This window comes from Rhincodon typus, chromosome 3 (genome assembly GCF_021869965.1).
Source record: "Rhincodon typus isolate 14 chromosome 3, sRhiTyp1.1, whole genome shotgun sequence".
Classification (NCBI taxonomy): domain Eukaryota; kingdom Metazoa; phylum Chordata; class Chondrichthyes; order Orectolobiformes; family Rhincodontidae; genus Rhincodon; species Rhincodon typus.
In genome coordinates, this window is record NC_063334.1 from 94,356,314 (window position 1) to 94,375,593 (window position 19,280).

At 39.1% G+C, this 19,280-nt stretch overlaps 1 protein-coding gene across 2 annotated transcripts in view; it reads left to right on the forward strand.

Moving 5' to 3' along the window:
- Positions 1-19,280, forward strand: part of mccc2 (methylcrotonyl-CoA carboxylase subunit 2) — a 102,499-nt gene that overhangs the window by 35,924 nt on the left and 47,295 nt on the right. For both annotated transcript variants that reach the window (XM_048594923.1, XM_048594922.1), the window contains exons 7-11: positions 137-250; positions 2,202-2,266; positions 5,758-5,857; positions 15,461-15,556; positions 17,819-17,891. In XM_048594923.1, the coding sequence (XP_048450880.1) occupies positions 137-250; positions 2,202-2,266; positions 5,758-5,857; positions 15,461-15,556; positions 17,819-17,891 (448 nt within the window). The remainder of the gene's footprint in view (positions 1-136; positions 251-2,201; positions 2,267-5,757; positions 5,858-15,460; positions 15,557-17,818; positions 17,892-19,280) is intronic.

The following is a 19,280-nucleotide window of genomic DNA, read 5'->3' on the forward strand; positions in this document are numbered from 1 at the left end:
AAGGACCCAAGACAGAATGCCAAAATGGTAGTAATTGTTGTGCGAATGAAAATCGTTGTATTCATATTTGTTTTTGTGTAACAAACTGTTGTCCTGTATAAAACATTAATTCTGTGATTGCCTCCTTTGGTTCCAGATAGCTGTGGTCATGGGTTCATGTACAGCAGGAGGAGCATATGTTCCTGCCATGGCTGATGAAAGTATCATTGTGAAGAATCAAGGGACAATTTTCTTAGGAGGACCACCACTGGTACGTGTAAAAAATTAGAATACAATTCTATGTTTGGGGAGTAATATGAAGGTAAGCTTCCAAGTTTATTGCAAATTCCATGGCCTGATCTGGGATTAATTTTGTGTTTATAAGGCTCTTCCTGTGAATGCCACCAATGTAAAAACAAAAGTCAAGAGCCACTATATTTACCAGCAATGGAAATTGCTGGCTTTTTACCTTCATGTCACACTTAACATATGCTCTGAAAAATCAATAAATATCAATTACAAATTTGTTATGATAAGTAATTTCATTTTGGTCATAATTTCTGATTGTGAATGCAATTACTACATTCTTTTTCAAAGTTCAGTAATCACTGAGGCACAATTTTGGTCTTGTCTCTGGTTTATGAATTCATACTTAATGTATGTCTTCATAAAGTGGTTAGGAAGGCAATCTTTTAGACATCATTGGAACAGCAATTTGTGATTCAACTCCTCAGACCTGTTATGTCAATCAATAAAATTACGGTTAACCAATTTCTTAATCCCATCCACTCAATAGTTCCATAACAAAAATCTATCAATCTCAGTTTCAACCTAGCCTCACCTATTCTCTAGGGGATAGAATTCCAGATGTCCAATATCTTTTATCCCCACTCCTTTGTGAAGAATTGTTTACTGGCAGCACCTTTTCAACAGCGTAGCTGTTCTCTTGGTTTGGACTCCTTCACCAGAGGAAATAGTTGCTATCCTAACAACTCACTTAATCACCTTAGATCACCCCATTATCTCAGATTATTTTTAATCAACCTGGTCAAACGCATTATGGCATATCTGGGGCAGGTGGGACTTAACTTGGATCTTCTAGCCCAGAGGTTTGGTCATTATCACTGTGCCACATGAATCCCTTACCTATGTCTTATACTCAAAAGCATGGTCATATTTCTTTATAGTGACGTGTGCTAAAACATAGGATAAATTCAGCTGTGCTAATTTGTAGCAACTGTATAATGCAATAACTTTTCCATAATTAATTTGTGGAGTTGAAGTTCAGCTATGATATGTTATATTTTGCAGTTGCAAGAGATGGTTGGATGCTTGGTTGGTTTTATCACTAATTGTCATGGTGTTCCCTCATAGGAACTTGCCATGTTATCAAGTTATAAAACTTTGAGACAGGAATTGATGAGTTCTGGGTTGACTCAAACAATGAAACTAATCAGTAAACATGAGGGCCTGATGTGAAGATTGTAAATCAATATAAATATCTGAAAAATAAAATTGTGTTATTTAGATTATCTTGATTGTGTAATTGTGTTTCACTGTCATTGATACTTACTATGTGCTAATTGAATCACTCAGTGATTGTCCTTTTATTTGCTATTAGCCCTCAGTGGGAAGGAAATAATAAATTTGAGTAAATTGCCTGTGTTATAAGGCTAATTTCTGTGTTCTTTATGTTAATTTTGAGGGGTATTCATTTGATTATGTTGCTGTGTTTATTTAGTTTCTCAGTGACCTTGTGAAGCTTGATATCTCTAAGGAAATTTGTTGCTGCAGCTATCCAGACCTGAAAAATTAAAGCATTGTTGTCTCTTCATAGATGCTGTGTATTTTCAGCATTCTGTTTTAATTATTACAGTATTTTAATTATTGTGGCATTTCTCTCTCATATGTTCAAAAGTATAACTTAGTAATGTGTTTGTTGGTTTTACCTAGTACTCTAGATTATTAATCTAAAGATTATAATGTAAAGCAACATAACCAAGCTTCTAATAGTATAGTTAGGAATAAAGATAGATTCATAGAGTGAAATAGAGAAATACAGTATTATAAATGGCAAGCAGATCGATCAGTATTTGAAAGCAGTATTGTTTTTTGTGAAAGGAAATAATTTTTCAATGGAACCCTATTAAAAACTTGTTTCTGCTGTCTTGCATGCTGGAAGCAGAAATATTTGAAACTATTGTTCTTTTTTCTTTGTATAGGTGAAAGCTGCAACTGGTGAAGAAGTTTCAGCTGAAGACCTTGGAGGTGCTGATCTCCACTGCAGGTAAACTATCTTATGTAGTATTTTTTGGTCATCCTAATGTTTGTGTAATCAGTGCAAACAAATCTACTTGTTCTAGCAGCATAAAATTGTACTTTGCAAGTACTGACAATAAAAATAAATATTTTTTAGGCTGGAGGAAGGTTTGTATTGTGTATTGGGATCCTTGCTTTTTCTGATGTATATTAATGATCTGGATCTTGGTGTGCGGGAACATTTTCAAAGTTTGCATAAAATAGAAAACTTGGAAGAATCATAAATTCTGAGGAGGACAGTGTGGAACTCAAAAAGAACATTCTCAAGTTGATGGAATGGATGGATAGTTGGCAGATGAAGCTCAATGTAGAGAAGTGTGCGGTGATGCATTTTGATTAGAAGAACATTGAAAAACAACACAAAATTGGGTGGTACGTTTCTAAATGGGATGCAGGAGCAAAGGGACCCAGATGTATATATGCTTCATAATTGAAGGTACTAGGACAGGTGGAGGCAGTTAATAAAGTATGCAGTGTTTTTGCTTTAATAGGGACATGAAATATAGTATTGATGTGATTTTGAACTTGTACAAGATACTTGTAAGACTTCTGCTGGAGTATTGTGTACATTTGTGGGTGCCACATTATAGGAAAGATGTGAATGCATTGGAGAGAGTACAAGAGTGCTTTACAAGAATGGTTCCAGGAATGGGAAACTTCAGATATGAGGATACATTGAAGAATTTGGGACTTCTCTTCTTGAAGAGAAGAAGGCTGAACGGAGGTTTGATGGAGGTTTTCAGTCTTGAGTGGGCTAGATGGAGTATTTAGGGGGAAACTTCCTGTAAGAGAAATAAATAAATAGGCATAGATTTAAAGTGAAACAAAGCAATGGTGAGGTGAGGAAAAAAAAACTTTCAAACAGCAAGTGGCTAAGGTGTGGAATAGACTGTTTGTTTGGAAATGTGGTGGAAGCAGGTTCCATTAAGGTATTCACGAGGACATTGGATGATAATTTGAATAGAAATGGTGATGCCATGACAATTCTGTGAAAAATATTAACTGTTGACGTTTCTTAAGGCAGTTTCTTGTTGCATTTATGGATTTATGTTCCAAAGTACACTCTAACATAATGCAATGAGTGACCTAGATCTTTCCATTTGGATCAGAGAGTGAAACCATACTTATGCAATGAACAAACCTGATTGTTACACATGAACACAGATTGCTGGAAAATAGCACCCCAGGTTATAATGCTCTCAATTACTTTGTAACTCTCCAACAGATAAATATTTGCATGCATTTGGATCAATACTTGATGGATGTAATTTGGGGTGAGGTAAATGTGGCAGAAGGATTAATAGACTTTGAGTCATGTCATGTTAGAAAACAACCACAACAGCTTATTGACCAGTTAGTCAGAAGATGCCACAGCAAAAAAGCATGAGTGTGACTTTTCTGAAGAGGATCTATCAGAAAGATTTCAGTTACTGATCACTTCTACATTAATTGAAGCCATTAAAACAGATGTTGTTGGCAAGAAAAAGGGCCCTGCAATGATGATGAAAGTGAGGATGGTGATACATTGGGTTTTAATTTTCCAAAACTAATTACGTTTGGGGATGGTTCCTTTGATTGGAAAATGGCTAATGTAACTCCTCTATTCAAATAGGGAGGGAGGCAGAAAACCCGAACCTGCAGGCTAGTTAGTTTAACATCCGCCACAGAGAAAATGTTAGAAGCTATTATTAAAGTTCAAGATAATCAAGAGCGAAGATGGCTTTGTAAAAAGGAAATCGTCTTTGAAAAAGTAACTTGTTCTGTAGATAAAGGAGAATCGGAGGATGTATTGTAGAACTAGGGATCATAAGAATTAAAATTAAGGGGCTTCCCATTTAAGCAAGAGATGAGGAATTACTTTTTCTCTGAGGATGGAGTGTCTTTGGAATATCCTTCCTGAAAAGGCAGTGGATGCAGAGGCAGAGGTTGATTAGCAAGGGGCTGAAAGACTATTAGAGTTGATGTAGGGTTGAGATTAAAATCAGATCAGCCAAGATCTGATTGAATGGAAGAAGTGGTATTATCTGCTTTGGCAGGAGAAACCCTTAGACCACATCTTGTGTACAATTTTGGTCTCCTTATCACAGGAAAGATATTATTGCCCTGAGGGAGGGCAATAAAGATTCACCAGACTTCATCCTGTGATGGCAAAACTGACCTACAAAGATGAATTAGACACGTTGGGCCTGTATTCTCTAGAGTTATGAAGATTGGACCTCAAACTTATAGAATATTTAAGAGGACAGAAGGGGTAGATGGAGGTAAGATATTTCCCCTGGTTGGGGAGTCTAGAACCAAGAGCGCAATTTAAAAGTAGAGGAGAAGGCACTTAGGTTTGAGATGAGAGATTTTTTTGTTCAGAGAGTTGTGTACTTTTTGGAATTTTGTTTTTGAGTTTAATGTAGAGACTGATTGACCTCTGATTACCAGTGGCATGCAGGGTTATGGGGACAGAATGGGCAAAAGGCATTTAATTGTTCAGTCATGATTGTGTTGAGTGGTGGGGTTGGTTGGATGGGCCAAATGGTCTACTCATGTCCTTGTGTTTCCTGGTGGGAGTGTGAATTAAAAATACAAACAGATCAGCTATGATCTTATCGAATGGCAGAATAGAATCATGGGCCCAAATGGTCTACTTTTGCTCCTGTTTTGTATGTTCATACACATGATTTTGTGTTGGAAATCTGCCACCCTTACCTGTTCTCGCCTATATGTGACTCCAGACCAATGGCAATGTGTTTAATTCTCTGTAATGGCTTAACAAATCACTCAGTTCAAGCGCAGCTGGGGATGGGCAATCAATGCTGGCCTTGCCAGCGACCTCCACATCCAAGAATAAGTCTGTATTTATGCAGCCCTTCCAACAGTGCAGTACTCCCTCAGTGAAATGTCAATCTGGGTTTGGGCTTCATATCTCTGGAGTTGAACTTTAATCAACAGCATTCTCAATCAGTGACTCATGTCAGTGTGCTAATAACTGATCCATGGCTGATGGGAAGCAGCCTTCACACACCTAGAATGCAAGGTAGTGAGCCATACTGCTGAAATGTTAAATTATTTTCATCGAGTTTTCAGCGAGTTTTGAGGTGAGGACCTGATATTAGATTTCCAAATTTGCAAATGATACAAAGCTAGTTTCTAGAAAAAGCACTAGCTTGTGATAATGTAGTCAAATAAACTAAACCAAAGATTTTTCACATTGTCAAGATCTGATTAAGCACAAAAGTGACATTGTGAAGGCAAAATACTGTGGATGCTATGAATCTGAAATAAACGGAGATTCTTCAAGTGTCATACTGAACTCAAACTGTTAACTCCGTTTCTCTCTTCACAGATGCTGCTAGCCCTGCTGAGTTTCTCCAGCATTCTCTGTGCTTGTTGCAAATATGTTTGATTAAATGTTGCAATCGTGTTTATCTCAGAGTGAATTTTAACAACATTTTGCTGTGAATTGTGCAGGAAGTCTGGTGTGACTGATCATTACGCCTTGGATGATGCTCATGCGCTTCATTTGGCACGAAAGGCTGTTCGAAATCTCAACTATCAGAAGAAATTAGATGTAAGTACATAACTACTGAAGAAATAAACCTAAATTTGTAGCTTAGCCTCATGCTGGTATACGCTGCATTTTATATACAGAATTTAGACTTGGGGAAGTTTTTATTCTGTGTACAAATCTTAGGACAAAACAGCTGACCACTAGTTTGACTCCATTTTCTTCACTTAGATCTGGTAGAAAGATCACTGAATTTTAATCATTCTTTGTAAAATGCCCTAAAATTCATTGTGTGTCAAAATCTCATAATATGATGCATATTTAAATGTCCATGTGATATGCTCAACACTATTACATTTATCCCTTCAGCCATTAGATGATAGATCTTAAAGTGAATCTTTAACTTTAACATTATTATGAAAGGTAAAATTCTTCATTGGATACTAGGGTATTTAATGTCAGGTGCTGTGATTTTAGGAGGAAGTAGTCTATTGTATGTAGAAGGAGTAGCTTGGAAAATGTAACATGTACTGTCAGAATTTAATGTAGACCTAAATCTAGATTGCAATGACAATGTAGTTTACTGAATAAACTATGGTGATCAACAAATAAATGAATAAAACAGGGTAACTCATGAGATGAGAGTATAGCTAGCAAGGATTGCATTCGCTGCTATCCTTGTTAGCCCTTCAGAAGATTCGGGGACAGACAATAAATGCTAGCCAGCCAGTAAAGCTGAGCTTATTTTTTGAATCTCTTCAGTTATCTGATGTAGGTACACACACATTGCTGTTAGAATTGGAGTTGCCGGATTTGTACCTAGTGACAGTAACAGAATGGCATATGTTACTAAGGCAAGATGCTATGTGGATTGGAAGCGTGCTTGCAGTTGGGTACTCCTATGTGTCCCCAAAGATTGCAGGATTCCTGTTGAAGGAGGCTTGGCATTCACTACAGTCAGGACAATGGTTGGTAGATGGGATGGAGCATGGAGTGTGAGTTGTGCTGTCGGGTAGGTTGGAATGTGGAAGAGAGTTGTGTCTTCATGGAGGAGGTGAATGTGAACTGGGCCATTGGATGAAGGAGTGTCAGAGCAGAATGGAATTTGGGCTTTAGGGTGAGATGGAATGGGATTCAGTGTCTCAGCAGGGTTGAGTGGAATAGGAAGGTGGCTTGGCAAGGGAGTCAAATCATTGGGACGGTAGGATGGAATGAGAGTTAAGGCAGAATGGAATTTGGGACAATGGGAGGGTAGGGTGGGATGGAATAGGACTTGTGGCTTCGGATAAGTGGCTCAGAATGGGATTCAGGGAATTGGGAGAGCGGTGCAGAATGGGAGTAAGGGAATTAAGGGTGTCGAGTGGAATGGTAGGGCATTGAGTGGATGGGGCAGAGTGGGAGTCAGGACATCGAGGGTTGGGGTGGAATAGAAATTGGGTAATTGTGGCAGTCGAACAGATTGGGAGTCAGGGCATTGGGGTTGGGGTGGGGGGGTGTGTGGAATGGAGTGGAACAGGTTCTGGGGTATCAGAGGGTGATGATGCTGAATGAGAGTCAACAACTTGTTCCATGTAGATTGTGTACAGGTTTTAGGAAGTCAGGCACTCTTCTACCTACAGTAATGACGTAGATGGTCTAATTAAGTCTCTGGTCAATTGTAACTCCTGGGATATTGAATATTGGGGTTCAGCAACAGTAATGCTGTTAAACACCAAGGGAAGATGATTGGATTTTCTCTTATTGGAGGTGGCTATCGCCTGGCATTTATGTGCCGCAAATATTAGTTGCTACTTATCAGCCCAATATGTTGGCATTGTGACGTATGAGAAATTGTTGACTGGAAGCATTTGGGAAATTGTTGCAGAGCTTGCCAAATGGGCTTGACCCAAACCATTATGTACAGTTGCAGAGTGCCATATCCAGGGTAAAATTCACTAAGTATATAAGAAATGCAAACATGAAAAGAATTAGTGCTCGTTCTTGTAATGGACAATGAACCTGACCAAATACTGGGATACTAGTACAGAGATGCCCTACTGAGAGAAGAAATTCCTCCTCTTATTTTGAAATTGGCACCCCTTTCTTCTGAGACCCTCTGGTCTTAGTGCCTCCCATGAGGGGAAACATCTGCTCAGCGTTTATCCTGTCAAACCCCTTAAGATATTTTTTTAATGAGATCACCTTTCATTCTGCAAAACTTCAGTGAGTAGAGTCCCAACCTGTTTAGCCTTTGCTCGTAAGACAAAGCCTCCATACCTGTGATCATTTTAATGAATATTATCTGAATCGCCTATAATGAAACAATATTTTTCCTTAATTAAGGGGAACAAAATTGCTCACAGTACTTTGGTATAGTCTCTCTAGTGCCTTGTACAGTTGAAGTAAGACTTCCCTACTCTTATACTGCAACCCCCTTTTAAACAAGGTCCAACATTCCATTTCCCTTCCTGATTACCTGCTGCACCTGTGTGCTAGCTTTCCGTGTTTCATGTACAACTACCCCCAAGTCCCTTTCTGCAGCTTTTCTCTATGTAAATAATACATTTTTCTTTGTTCTCCCTTCCAAATTAACAACTTTATATTTTCCCACATTATACTGCTTTTGTCAAATTTTGGCCCACTTACTTAACCTATTGATATCTTTCTGCAAACTGTTTGTATCCTTATCACAACTTGTCTTCTCACCTATTTTCGTCTCGTCTCCAAATTTTGCTATGGTACATTCTCTTCCTTCTCCAAGTCATTAATATATATTGTAAACAGTTGCAATTGCCGTTGCAGCACTGATCCCTGTGGATCCCCACTGATTACAAATCGCCAGCTTAAAAGAGAACATCTTATCCCCACTTGCAGTATCTTGCCCATGAGCCAATAAACTATGTCCAGCACTACGGGCTCGTATCTAACTTCTTGTGATGTACCTTGTCGAACACCTTCCTGAAGTCTAAATACAACATGAGAGATAGTAAGAACTGCCGATGCTGGACTCTGAGATAACACAGTGTGGAGCTGGAGGAACCACAGCAGGCCAGGCATCAGGAGCAGGAAAGCTGACGTTTCAGGTCAGGACCCTTCTTCAGAAATGGGGGAGGGGTAGGGAGCTCTGAAAGGTAGGTGGGATGGTGATAGGTGAGTGCAGGTAGGCAGTGGTGGGGATTGGTCAATGAGGTGGGAGGAGTGGATAGGTGGGAGAGAAGACGGGCAGGTCAAGGAGGTGGGGATGAGAATGGGGGGGTGGTTGGTCATAGGATGAGGTCGGGGTGGGGAGATAAATACAACATGTCTGCTTTTCCCTTGTATCAACTCTGGTTGAGATTTCCTTGAAAAACTCTAATAAATTAGTCAGACACAATCTTCCTTTTATGAAATCATGCTGACTTTGCTTGATTAAATTATGATTTTCCAAATATTAATGCTGTTGATTCTTTGATAATTGATTCCAGTACTTTTCCAGCAATAACTGTGAGGCTAATCAGCCAACAGTGACCTATTTTTTCTCTCCCACCCTTTTGGAAGAGGGCTGTCACATTGGTAGTTTTCCAATCCGGTCGTACTTTTCCAGAGTTCAAGGATTTTTGGAAAATTACAAACATTGCATCTGCTATCTCTGCAGCTACTTCTTTTAGAATCCTCGATGCAATCCATCAGGGTCAGGGGATTTATCTGCCTTTAGCCTCATTAGTTTGACTAGCTCTACTTCTCTAGGGATGGTACTTAATTCCTCTCTCGCAATTTTTAGTATTAATGGGATGTTCAAAGTACTTTCCACTGTAAATAAAAACAAAGTTACTGGAAAAGCTCAGCAGGTCTGGCAGCATCTGTGAAGGAAAAAACAGAGTTAATATTTCGGGTCCAGTGACCCTTCCTCAGAACGGATGGTGGCTGGGAAAATGTCAGTTTATATGCAGAAAAGAGGGGAGGGGTGTGGGGTAGGGTAGGCAGTAAATGATAGGATAGAGCCTAAAGAGAGAGAAGAACAGTTGGACTGACCGAGTTGATAACGATCAGGCTGGGAGGGTGAATAGTTGTTAATGGGGACTATTCGTGATTAATAACAGGTAGTGTGTAATGGCAGGCTATGTGATAACAAGGCCTGGTGTGTTGGGTAGGGGGCTGGGCCCTAAAATTATTGAACTTGATATTGAGCCCGGAGGGCTGCAGGGTCCCCAAGCGGAAAATGAGGTGCTGTTCTTCCAGCTTGTGTTGAGTTTCACTAGAACACTGCAGCGAGCCAGAGACAGATATGTTGGCCAGGGAACAGTGTGGTGTGTTAAAGTGGTAGGCAACGGGTAGTTTGGGCTCTTTTTTGGTGAGCAGAACGTAGATGTTCTGCGAAGAGTTCACGCAGTCTACACTTCGTTTCCCCACTGTAGAGGAGACCACATTGTGAGCAGCAAATGCAGTAGACTAGATTCTGGGAAGTGCAGGTGAAGTGTTGCTTCACCTGAAGGTATGTTTGGGCCCTTTGGATACTGGGGAGGGAGGAGGTAAATGGGCAGTTGTTGCACCTTCGCCGGTTACAGGAATAGAAAGAAACACTTAAAGCCTGAGATGAGGTAGATAGACTTGGTACAAACTTGTGTGGAATATAAATACCAGAATGGAATATTTTTGCCAGCTGGTCTGTTTCTGTGCTGTATGTTCTGTCTATTTCACTGTAATCTGCAGTTTGTCACTCGTGCCAGAAGCAGCATGGCCATTACCATTCAGTTTGGACATGAAAACATGCACTGAAACCATAGAAGGACAGAAAATAGGATTAGGGATAGGCCATTTGGCCCTCGATCCTGCTGTGTCATTTAAGATCATGGCTGACCAACCAACGCAATAATCTGTTCCTGTTTTTCCCTCATATCCTTTGATCCCTTTAGTTCCAAGTGCTATATCCAACTCCTTGAAATCATAGAGTTTTTATCTGCTTTCTGTGGTATTGAATTCACTCTGGGTGAAGAAATTTCTCAAACTAGTTGGTTCATTTCGTATCCTTAGATTGTGACCTGTGGTTTTGGGTGCCTCCGTCATCAAGAACCTCCTTTCTGCATCTACCCTGTCTAGTTTTGTCAGAATTTTATAGGTTTCTTTGGGATCCCTCTCATTCTTCTGAACTCCAGTGGATATAATCCTACTGATTCAACCTCCCCTATGTCAGTCCAACTATCTCAAGAACCAGTGTTGTAAACCTTCTCTGCACTCCCTCTATAGCAAGAACATCCTTCCTCAGATAAGGAGACAAAAACTGCACAGAATATTCTAGGTGTGGTCTCACCAAGGCCCTATATAATTGCTTCAAGACGTACTTGCTTCTCTACTGGAACCCTCTCGCTGTGAAGTCCACCCTACCGTTTGCCTTCCTTACTGCCTGCTGCACCTGCATGCTTTCATTCAGTGAGTGATGTGCGAGGAAGCCCAGGTCTCGCTGCACATTCCCCTCTTGCAATTCAAATAATAATCAATCTGCTTGTTTTTCTATGACAGTGGATAACCTCACATTTATCCACATTATACTTCATCTGCCATGCATTTGTCACTCACCTGGCTTGTCCACATTGCATGAAGATTCTGTTTTCTAAACGCTTGGCTATTAATTCTTTTAGAATGGACTGTAACATTTGTCCCACAGCCAATGTCAGAGTTACTGGTCTATAATTTCCGGTTTTCTCTCTGCCTGCCTTCTTAAATAGAGGGATTACATTAGCTATCCTCCAATATGTATGAACTGTTCCGGGGTAATCGAATTTTAGACCATAATGCCATCAGTTATAAGAGCAGAATTAAACGATTTAGCCCATCGGGTCTGCTCCACCATTTGATTATGGCTGCTATGTTTCTCAGCCCCATTCTCCTCCCTTCTCCTCATAACCCTTTATCCCCTTGCTAATCAGTGACCACGAATGCATCCACTCTTTCTAGGCCCTCTTCCTTAAATAGTCTGGGATATAGATTAGCACGCCGTCAGTCTTTAGTGGTCATCAGTCCATCAATTTCTCTAACATCATTTCTCTACTAATGCTGATTTCTTTAAGATCCCCCCTACTTACTAAACTCTGTGTTATCCAAAACTCTCATGTTATTCATGTCCTCTTTTGTGAACACAGAGCCAACGTATGTATTTAGTTAGTCAGGCATTACTTTGTTCACCGTTATAAATTACTAGGCTTACGACTGTAAGGGACCCATATTTGTCTTTACATACCTATACAAATTTTTACAGTTAGATTTTACGTCCCTCACAAGATTACCTTTGTACTCTGTTCTTCCTTCTTAATCAATCCCTTTGTCCTCCTTTATTGAATTCTAAACTGCCCCATTCCTCAGGCCTGTTGTTTTATCTCATTATTTTTATGCACCTTGCTCGATCTAATAGTAGCTCTAATTTCCATTGTAAGCCATGGTTTGGCCACCTTTCCCATTTTATTTTTGCACCAGGCAAAAATGAATAATAGTTGCAGCTCACCCCGGTGTCTTTAAATGTTTACCATTGTCTTTGCACTGACATCCCTTTTCGTAATAATTAATCGTAGCCAACTCATGCCTCATATCATCATAGTTTCTTTTATTTAGATTCAGGACCCCGGTGTCAGGGCCAACTGACTCAAATGAATCTCAAACAATTATTAGTCCCATCCTTCACCAGATTCATTATCTTTACTAAATTCAGCTTTTTATCTTTTGACTATCATTCCTCAACTCAATATCATTAGATGTTCACTCTGAGAAGCATTGTATTCCCACAAGGCAAAGAATTATTAATGCTGGCAATCTGAAGATTTTTTTTATTTGTTCATTTGTGGGACGTGGGTGTCACTGGCTGGCCAGTATTTATTGCCCATCCCTTGTTGCACTTGAGAAGATGATGGTGAGCTGCCTCCTTGAACTGCTGCAGTCCACCTGCTGTGGGTTGACCCACACTGCCCTTAGAGAGGTTATTCCAGGATTTTCACCTAGCAACAGTGAAGGAGCAGTGATATATTTCCAAGATAAAACTGAATATACTGATGAGGGAGCACTTCTGACATCTTCTGCGTTGTCTTCGGGTGACTTCACCAAGTTTTGATACAGATTTAGCATAACTTCCTTCTTTTTCAATTCTGTCACTCTAGAAATAAAGCCGAGTGTTTGTTTTGCTTTTTACTTAGTCTTGCTAACTTTGGTGCAACTTTCAGTGCTTGGTGTATTTGTACTCCTCGATCCTCTTTTTCCTCTAACGCGTCTAAACTCGTATCTTCCATGTAATAATTGACTCTACATTCAATGGACCAAAATATACTGCCTCATGTTTAACTTTGTTGCATTTCATTGGTCAATTATTTGCCTCATTTGTAAGTCTACTTATTTTTGCTTGTAACATGTTTGAGAACTTCTCAAGATTAACTGTCCTCCATAATTATTTGTCATCTGCAAATTTAGAAATTGTTTTTGATTTCAAAGTCCAAATCATTACTGTGAGTTGTGAATAGCAGTGGTCCTAGCACTGACTCTTGTAGATCACTACGATCCTACCTGACCTATTGTTCCTATCCTCTGCTTTCTGCTCAAGCCAGCTAGTGATTGATTCTATCACTTGTCCTCTGGGTCCATCAGCCTTCTCCTTCCAAGTCCTATGAATCCATTTTTTATCATCATAATGTTGGCTGAATTTGATTGCTGCTGCCCTTAAGCCTGCTGGTGGGCCCTATACACACTTTGCTACACTGGCAAGCCTGTTATTACTAATGTAACAATCAGACATCTCCAATATTAGCTTCTGTTGTGTGAATGTTTTCTAACTGTTAGTTTGATATCCCTATAAATGAACTGTGAACCAACTAATTAGAAAACTGACACCGCCCACAGACAGACAGATCGATACATTAATGTTATACGGATAAATGTCAGGACAAATATGCGAGGTACCTACTCTACAGAATGATTTAAAAATTGCAAATAACATTATCAGTGGTGGGGGGGAACCACGCTTCCTTGTTTTCTTTGTGTAAATTAAATCATCAATAATAGTTTTTTTTAAACTCACGAATAGGACGTATTTCTGTAAAAATGAAATGTGTTTTCTAAGTCAGTTGAAATCATTATTAATCATATAATTAGCAGCCTGATCCAAGCAGAGAGCCTGTAAGTTAATATGGTGGCAATCAGTTTTCTCTGCGTGGGTTTGTCCATTGTAATGTGTTGGATTAATTAAGGACACTGCATCATGTTCTACTATATAAGTATTCATCCTTTGGCAAATCCAATAGTAATAACTATGTTTAGAATTATTAGCTAGCAATCTAGCTCATGATTACTTTAGTGACAGTAATTTCCAAATAATTCTGTAACATAAATATCTTCATCCACATCTCTATATAACTATCTACCAAATAAAGATTTTTTACTTTAAAAGTGATCAGATACTACATGCATTCAGTTTTCACCTACATAAATTGTATTGATTGGTAGTAATTCCATTTGAGATCTTGTGTAAAAAGGAAAAATACCGCATGAGTTCCACTTGAGATTTCAGTCAAATCTAACCAGTTCTGTTCAGAATAATGCAGATTATAACATTAAGTTCACGTCTGATAGGTGTAGTTAGTCTGTATTTCTTCCTGGAATGTGGGTGACACTAACAAGATCAGTATTTGTTGCTATCCTCAAATACTTTTGAATTGATTGGCTATTTAAGGGAGCTGATGAGAATCGACCACGTTTGCTGAGAGACTGGGGTCATATATAGACCGGGTAAGGATGTCAGATTTCCTCCCCTGTAGGATATTAGTGAACAAGATGGGCTTTTATAACAATCAATGGTAGCTTCATAGTCACCATTACTTAAGAATCTAGAATGAAAAGATAGTCTATTAAATTTAAGTTCCACCAGCTGCTATTTTGTAACTTGAACACACATCCTCAAAGTTTTGGTCTGGATCACTTGATTACTATTCCAGTGGTGAAGCCATAATGACACCATCTTCCCACTGTTTTCTTACAGACTTAATTTTTTTCATCAGCTGCAGTAGATTAATTGAATGGAGAGGTATGGTGCCTAGTGCTCCATGCCTAAAAACCTACCTCTCTGGGAGGGATAGTTGAAAATCCTATTTCTCTCTTTGAATGCTACCAGACCTGTTGAGTACTACCAGCATTTTCTATTTGTTTCAGGTTTCCAGCATCACAGCACTTTCCTTTTGTATGGTTGCATATCCGTTATGAACTAATTGAGGAACATGCTTAATCAGTCAATCATTAGACCATAAGTCTTACATACTTGGTATCACATCAGCACTGAAATTCATACACAACATTGCTCAATCTTTTGGTAGGCAGAATGAATTTTTAAAATTTAACAAGATAGTTTGAATGCTATGGTACCAATGGATGAAGTAGTTTTCTTCTATTCCACATTAAACTTCTTTCTACAATGCTTTTTGTTGTTTTTGGACATGTGTGCCAAATAATATTTAAATAAGAACTTGTCACTGAGGTCATAACTTTCATTGTTGGAAAAAAATCATAAGCAAGTTGAATAAGGAGTTGGACTCTGCTTTAGATGTTCCAGGGTTGTGAGATATATATTCTTACATTTACAGATATTAATTTAATGCTGTTAAATAAAATTCACATTTAAAAATAGTTGTGGATTTTACTGTGATTGGAGGCTGCCAGTGACACTACTCTTTGTCTCCCTAGGTGCCGGTGGAAGCCCCAGAGGAGCCACTGTTCCCTGCTGATGAATTATACGGTGTAGTTGGTGATAATCTGAAAAAAAGTGTTGATGTCAAAGAGGTATAGACTAAGGAAGGTTTTCCAGTTAGCATGAAATGATTTTTCAATGGAATTTGAAGCAACATGCATAACCTATTAAGAATGTAATTAATAGTCATTTGATAATATGGAACTTGAGTACTGCTAAATGAAGACACATATTGTCAAAGCTTTTTGTTTTGTACTAACTATGACAATTCACAAGAATACCAATGCAAGGGGATAACTAACATTTATACTGCATGAGAGGAGAATACTGATTGGTGAAAAGTGGACTCTGGTAGCAGCCATGAAGAATGCACCAGTTAATTATGATTGACAGTAAACTGCTAGGTTCTGTTTAACTTTTAAACTGGGCAGGTTTACTCATATTTGAGGTTGCTGAGCAAGTGCTGCTTGATCATGGAATCACGTCTCACTTTAGTCATGTTAGTTTGGTTTTGCAACCACAGTACAGTTGCATATTTGTCATGAACTAATTGAGGATGCTTAACCAGTCAATCATTGGACCATAAGTCTTACATACTTGGTATCACATCAGCACTGAAATTCATACACAACATTGCTCAATCTTTTGGTAGGCAGAATGAATTTTTAGAATGAAAGTAACATCCTACTGGTGGAAAATGTCTCTTGGGTGGTTATGATAGTATGAAAGGCTCGCTAAATCTATTCATATATTTCCGTCAAATACTGCTACCACTGTTGTCATTATGGCAACTCCTTGGCCAGTCACCAAGAAATTGGTGCCCTCTTGCCTGTAATGAAAAATTGTGGTCATTTGAAATCTGCCATTCTTGTGTTTGTCCTGATAAGTCCAAGACAAAAAGCTTTAGTAACATGTCCTCCTTTACAGCAATATTCATCTGCTCAACTACTATTGTTGTGAAAAAGCTTTGTTTGCAGGTTCCATTCTTCTATCACCCCTCTGCTACGTAGGCTGCTGGACCACTAAAAATTTCTGATTTAAAATTCATTCTTGTATTCGAATCTCTGTTGCTTTGTCCCTCCCTATCTCTGTAACATTTTCCAGCCCTACAATGATTCAAGGTATGTGCTTTCCTCCAAATCTCCAAAAACTCTGCATTCCTTCAACTCTGGGCTGAGGTGAATCTCCCATTTCTTACCAACAACTGTTTGGACCTACTTTGGAATTTCCTTCTCAACTTTTATGTATGAGTCTCTCTCTCTTTTCAAAATGCTGTATAAAATTTAGCTTTTTGATCATGTATTTGATCACCTTCACGGTTTAAGGAAGAATGAGCATCAATGTGCTGGCATTCTCAATGACTTGCCCATTGTCAGTTAGTTTTAAAAGAAACGTGTTCAAAAGTCTGCTCCATTAGTTTGGTGTCAGTTGGTCTGTTACTCTCCTATGAAACACCTTTGAATGTTCTACTACCTAATACAAGATGTTACTGATTACTGCACATTTGCTGGACTAAAGGATTTCTAGTGAGAAATATTGCATCCTTTGATTGTTGAAAAATTATCGATGGACATCGATTTCAGTGACTGCATGGCATCCCTGTGTTTGAACTGAACAATCCCAATAGCTATCACTCATGGTTTCCTTTTGTAATGCTAAACGTTTGGCTGCAAAATATATGGGGCAGAATGTTACATGACCCTCCCCCAGCAATTGCTTATTAAGTTCCCCAGACAGCCTTCCCTCCACCATCCCGTCAATCTGGAACTATGCATGATTTCTTAGAGTTGAGCATGGCCTAGGTTAGCCTGCTCAATTTGACCCAAATTGAGATGCTGAAGAAGCCAATGACTATTTAAGGACTGCTTCCCATGCACCCTCCATTCTGGGGCTAGTAGGTAAATTGCCCAGGTCTGACCTTAGAGGGAAGGTGGGTTTGCCTTTCATCACTGGCTTCCCTTCCCATTCACTTTCTTCTTGCTGTTCCCAGCCTCCCTATCAATGTCTCACTCTAATCCCATCTATACTCTGCCTGCAGGTCATCCCCTTAAGCCTCCATGGCTACATCCTGACTCTGGCAGTAAAACCTGCAGAACTGCGTGAAGCCCTGATATTCATGGGGCCTCCCAGCTGAAGCTTCCATGTTGTTAAAAGGTTGCCAGAATTAGTGTTAAGAGGCTTTGGGGCAGCTAACATCACCATAGAAGTGCTACTTGCCATATCCTTTTGATAACCGATTGAGAGAACCTGCCACAGTTAAATTCTATCCATTCTTCCATAATAGAATACTGTAAAGAAATCAAATATTATGTTTGATTTTGATGGTTGTTGACAGTACATTGTTATCTTTACAGGTTATCGCCAGAATAGTGGATGGAAGTAGATTTAGTGAATTCAAAGCTTTTTATGGAGACACTTTAGTTACAGGTACAATTTCTGATCAAGAAAATATTCTGCATGCAAAAGGTGCCTATTTCTTTCAATGTTTCAAGGAAAAGATTTAACTAAGCTGTTGCTTGCACTTCTATTATGCATAGATAGTCTTAAGTTATGTGTTTATGATCATACTTGTAAAGCTTTATTGGACCATCCCATGCAAAGCAACAATAGCTTCTACACTGTTTTACAAAGGTGCAATAATTGTTGTAGTGAGAAGAATTACAGAAGAAGGTATTATTGTATAGAAAGTTTGTTGCTTCAAAAGTATGCTCCTCAAGTAACAACTATTTTGTATGAATAAAAATAGGAAAATAGGTACACACTGCTGAAGATGGCAATAATTTCAGGAATTCCAAGAAAACGTAACTACTGCTTATTTAATCATATTTATGTCTAAAAGAAGCAACTTACTGGTGGAAGCAATAGGATGATTACTTCGCGGCTAGAGAAGTTACACATTGAAGCTCTGGAATGTTTGACCATTGCATTCCATCCGCCTGCTTCAATCAATTAGGTTCACTCTGTCCTTGAACAATGCTGTTAGTTGAGATTAGCAAGAACAACTTAGATTTATACAGTGCCTTTTAATGTGGGAAATGAATTCAAGATAGTTCAAAAACTGTCATGTGACAAAAATAGAGCTGAAGTGGGAGACGTTTGTCATCGAGAGTGTCATGGAGTTAAATGGCACTAAAACAGGCCCTTCAGTCCATTGTGTTTATGCCAACTAACAAACACTAAACTACACTAATCCCATTTACCTGCACTTGGCCCATAGCCTACTATGCCCTGCCATTTTAAGTACTCATCCGGATGCTTCTTAAATGTTGCAAGAATATCTGCCTCTCCCACAGTCTCAGACAGGACGTTTCGTATATCTACCACACTCTGGGTGAAGAAATGCTTTCTCAGATCGCCTCTAAACCACTTGCTCCACACCTTAAACTTATGCCCTCTGGTATTAGACATATCTGTGTTGTGGAAGAGATTCTCACAATCTATTTTGACTATGCTTCTCATAATTTTGTATACCTCAATCAGATTTCCCTTTTTGCCTTCTCTGCCCCAAGGAAAACAAAGCCAGCCTATCCAGTCGCTCCTCATTACTGAGACTTTGCATCATAAACAACACGCTGGTGAATTTTCTGCACCCTGTCTAGTGCAATTATGTCCTTCCGATAGTATGGCAACCAGAGCTGCGCACAGTATTGTATCTGTGGTCTAACCAATGTTTTATAAATTTGGAACAAGACTTCATTAGCTGGAGCACAGAATACAGGAATAATGAAGACAAACATCCTGTATCTCCTCTTCACTGCATTGTATATCTGTGCTAATACCATCAGGGATCTATAGACTTGTACACCAAGGTCCCTT